The sequence below is a fragment of the Limulus polyphemus genome, unplaced genomic scaffold (assembly GCF_000517525.1).
Source record: "Limulus polyphemus unplaced genomic scaffold, Limulus_polyphemus-2.1.2 Scaffold1668, whole genome shotgun sequence".
NCBI classification, from domain to species: Eukaryota; Metazoa; Arthropoda; class Merostomata; order Xiphosura; family Limulidae; genus Limulus; species Limulus polyphemus.
In genome coordinates, this window is record NW_013667278.1 from 1,890 (window position 1) to 6,914 (window position 5,025).

Sequence of the window (5,025 nt, forward strand, 5' to 3'; positions counted from 1 at the left end):
AAAGGTTTACTTGACTTATCTTGAGGTTATATTGTGATGTAGTATTTATCTAACAGTTTCATGTTAGCTACAGTCCTTTGTCATGCCCGTAACATCCAATATACACCTACAACTTGTGATTGACCATCTACCGAGAACAAGAATTGTGAGAGTGTTTATGCCACTTTCACAGGGGGATCATCTTGACTTGGAAAGAGCTAGTAGAACAACATTTAAAATAATACCACTCAGGCTGATTAAGATGGCACTGTTTTAACTCTTATATGTGATAGCACAAATAAAAGATATTATAGTGAACATGGTACTTTTTTCATAAAAAAAAACACATATTTGTGTCCCTTTTTTGTACTGTTTGTTGCAGCATATGTGTTGGTGATAATTGTTTGTGTATCTTCTGGGTATCAGCTATATATTGGACATAAATTAATACACAACTATAAATATTATCATGTGCTTTATTTTTTAGTTCATTTTATTTTTACTTTGAAAAAATTACAGGGATGACTTCAGGATGCTTTTTTTCAAAGGAGTACATTAATTCATACCAAATAATAAACAATACTCTTGGTACATTTAAAAAGAAGAATGAACAGAATTAAAAGCACAGTAACAGAGTATTATGGTGTAGAAGGTCAATCATACTTCTATACAATATAAGACCTAATAAATATACTGTTAAGTTGTTGGTTTCTGTGTTAGAATACTCATGATACTGTTACCTTATAATGCATATATTTCTACAATCAACATATAGATTCAATAGAAGTAGCTTGAATGAAAAGTCAGTAACTGAACTGTGTAAATAAACATATTATGGGAACTAGTCTTTATTTATCTTTCCACAATTATTTCTTTAAATGTACAATACTCTTCTTCAAGCTATTTCTAAATACAAAGTAAGCAACTAGAAGAAAATCCTTCTTGACTAAAATCAAGTAGGGAGTGAAATTCTGAAATAAAATTACTGATTAAATAAATTTAGCAGTTAGAGGATATTAATCAAAAGTAAACTTACTATTATTTTTTAAGCACACCATCTTCTCACAGTATCATTTTGTTACAAATTAGTTTTAACTTTTGTAAGCATATACATTTTAACATTTATAATTCAAAATTGAGTACAGGCTCTGCTTTTTTTTCTGTCTAAAGTAAACCACTATTTTATTAAACAATAAACTTTTTGACAATTTTTACACTTGTTAATTATTTGATGCTAAATATAACAACATTTCAACTTACACAGTTTTAATCAGCAACTTTAATGTTATTCTAATATAGTGTAACCGTGACCTGTGATCATATAACTTGTAGTTTCACAGTGAAACTGCCGAACAAAAAATGATTCCTGTAAGTAAAGAAATTACTATGCTACATATACATATATATACTTCATATTAATATGTTACCACATTTCTAATTGTTTATTCTTAACATTCCAAATCGGAAGAACAGTTTGGTTAAGAATTGTACATAATTCTACAGTCAATAGGGAGAATGTTTTTGTAACAGTAATCATACTGATTTGAAATAATGAATTTGTCATTTTTTTCAATGTTAGTATTTTTTACTTGAAATTTATAAAAAATGCTTACAGTACAGTACTTTTTTTTATTCGCATTCCTTAGTTTGAAAACTAGTAATATTATATTAAATAAACTGTTGCACTGAAATAAAAAAGGCATTTTAAAGATAGTATTAAGTTTCAATTGTGATGTATAGTGTTCTGTCAAGGGAGTAGATATGAAAAGCTAAGAAAAACGTTTTTTCAACAAAACCATAAGACTAGTTGTCTGTAAGTTAAATGTAAGTTAGTAAAGTTTAATGCTTATATTCATAATAGTGTAGGTGTTTTACTAGCCAGCCTAAAAACAGTTCAACTATATTCTTAGAAGTTTAATATCTCAATTTGTGGTGTGTCTATTTCTGAAACAATCATAATTCAGTGAACCATATGTCAATATAAGAAACTAAACTTTAATATATAAATATTTAGAGTGTTTTTGTTTGTGGATTGAACTTAAATGCATGTTCCCTATAACTTCAAATAAGAAACGTTTTAGCCTAGAAAGTTGTATAGTTTTTTTCAGTGATTTCGGAATTCTGTTGAATTGAAACATTAAATGATTATCTAGGAATCATTTCCTGCTGTTAGAAGTAATGCAAAAAAATAAAATAAAAAATGTAATGTAATGAGCAAATTACTTCACACTTTAAAAAAATAAAATAAAAAAATAAACATTTTTCACAACCAGTGTCTAATGCAACAAAAGATAAAGTAAGAAAAACCTAAGCAAAGTTTTTACAACATATAGATGACCTTGATGCTGAAATATTTTAATTATGCATAATCTTAAATTCTGTAGAATTTGTTTAAATGTATAATTAATTAACAGCAAGTCCATAAAAAATGCACTAATGTTAAAGTAAATAATGGTTTAAAGTTCATAAAACATTTTGATTTGTAAAAGGTAACTTACACTGAATTATCCTATATCTTAAACTTTGAAAATCAACCCGTTTTTTTGGTGGTTTTTCTGGAGAATAGCAGTGATGTTTTGCACATCAAAATGTCTTTACTTTTGTTTCACAATATTCATATGAATGTATATACTGAGATTACCATTATTTTCTTATTCTAATTCATTAAGATATATATTTATGAGCACATACATGTCTACAGACATTTCTCATACAAAAGAGATTCACACACACAAGTCAATATATTAACAAAAATGTTTGAGTCTCTCAGATAAAATTCCCAATTCATAATAGAAAGGAAAACACTAATAGAAGATATAGTCTTGAGCTGACAGAAGGAAATACTTCTATTTTTGCCATAGTCCTAGGTCTCAAAGAAATCCCATTATCCATTTTTAATTCCTATTTATTGGATTTATCACCAGTGCTCATAATAATGTTTGCAAATCACTTGTTTTTTTTTCTTGCTTTCTATTTTGTCTTTTTCATATTCTATAGTGAGATTGTGAATTATATACTCATCAAATAATGTCCTTTTCCTTCTTCTCAAATAGGATGTGCCAAGTTTTGTCATTTATTGTGACCTTTCATTTCTAGTATCATGCATCTTCATTCATGTTTACTTGTCATTTCCTTCCTTCTCTAGTAATATGTGCCTCCTATTTTTGTCTATTTAAATCTTGTTTCATGAAAGATGTGCTTTTATTCTTCCCTAGAAAGTCATGAAGTCTATGTTTCAAATGTTGTGTTTATTTTGCCTTATCTAATGTTGTGCCATTTCTTATGCTTTCAAGTTGTCTCTCTCTTTCTCTAGTATATCTTCTTTGCTTGTCGGTTGTTGCATCATTTGTTGTCATCCCCATTTTCTCTGTTTCCTCTTCTTTTCTAGTACAATATACATTCTTTCCTTGTTCATAGTTGTTGGCCATTCTCTCGTTCGTCTACAAACATGTGCTTTCTCTTCTTACCTTATTATTTTCTTAATTAATTAAAATCAAGCTCTATTCTGATGTTTAGCATTTTTCTTTTATAATATTTTTTGTGCATCTGCACTGTTTGTAGTAACTGATGGTTATTTTTCATCTTTTGTATCATTACTGTTTACATTAAATACTGATCAACATCATCTTCATTCTGTAGCAGTCATTAACTGTAAATGCTGATTGCCTTAGCAACCATTGTTAACATTAACTTCTGGTTATTATAATATACTTTATCTATTACCACTGTTAACATTAACTGCAAATATTTGTAATCATCCTTGTCTGTTACCACCATTAAACATTAACTGTTGGTCATTATAATCATCCTTGTCCTTTACCACTGTCAACATTAACTGTTGGTCATTATAATCATCCTTGTCCTTTACCACTGTTAACATTAACTGTTGGTCTTTATAATCATCTTTGTCCTTTACCACTGTTAACAAAACTGTTGGTCATTATAATCATCCTTGTCATTTACCACTGTTAACATTAACTGTTGGTCATTGTAATCATCCTTGTCCTTTACGACTGTTAACATTAACTGTTGGTCTTTATAATCATCCTTGTCCTTTACCACTGTTAACAACAACTGTTGATCATTATAATTATACTTGTTTATCACCACTGTTAACATTAACTGCTAGTTATTATAGTCATCCTTGTCTACAATTATTGTTAATGTGAGTGCTGGCCATTATTAAATTTTCACTTGACATTTTCAACTGCTGTTTGGAAGTGGAATGTCACAAGTCAGTTTTATGGTTGAACAATAATCAAAGTTAATGAGTGTTAGGTGAAGGCCACCAAGTGATATTAAGTTAGTATGATGACATATTTTGTATTTTACTGAAATGCAGGGAAGATAACTCATACTCTGCACTGCTACAACATCATGAAGTCTAACAAAACTTCTGCTTCTCCTTCACCTTCTTTAAGCTGCACAAAATGACGTTTTTCTAAACCTTTCCTGTATGTTCCACATGTCAATCTACAATGAGAAATTCTCATTGAGAACCACTAGTTTGTATAATGATCAAAGGAACCAAGATACTCCAGGGCAGCACTGTAACAGAATCTGTACTGATCCTGAAAAGTATGAAAAAAATTTAACATTAATTAAAAATTTGCTCCACTGCGTAATGCTATATATCTAAATAAGAAAAGAAGATCTGTAATCTAGTGCTTCCAGAAGGAAGGCCTTTCTTCTGGGATAATGGGGACCCAATTCACCCCAAGGTAGAAAGTCCTACCTTCCAAAAGAGTTATTGAACTTTTTTTGTTATCCTAAATGATTGCATAATATCATTGATGTTGTATAAATGAACTTCTATTGTTTCAAAGACACATATATAATTAATGCACTTGAATAAGCTATTTCAAATCAAAATTATACCAGAATCTGTGCTCAGAGGAATCTAGAAAAGAAAATTAATTCAATCAAACAGGATTTTCATGCATTTTGTCAAGCCTAAAAAGAATCATTTCTTTAGCATTTTAAACCACTAAATTTAAATTTATTGTAATATATGTATATATATATATATATATATATATATATATA

General features: G+C 28.9%; 1 protein-coding gene across 7 annotated transcripts in view; it reads right to left on the bottom strand.

Annotated features, from left to right (window-relative positions):
* Positions 1-443: 443 nt before the first annotated feature.
* The window catches only part of LOC106464497 (tyrosine-protein phosphatase Lar-like), a 187,478-nt gene continuing 182,896 nt past the window's right edge, over positions 444-5,025 (bottom strand). For all 7 annotated transcript variants that reach the window (XM_022392228.1, XM_022392231.1, XM_022392229.1 and 4 more), the window contains one exon: positions 444-4,550. In XM_022392228.1, coding sequence (XP_022247936.1) covers positions 4,482-4,550 — 69 coding nt within the window. In that variant the 3' untranslated portion in view covers positions 444-4,481. The remainder of the gene's footprint in view (positions 4,551-5,025) is intronic.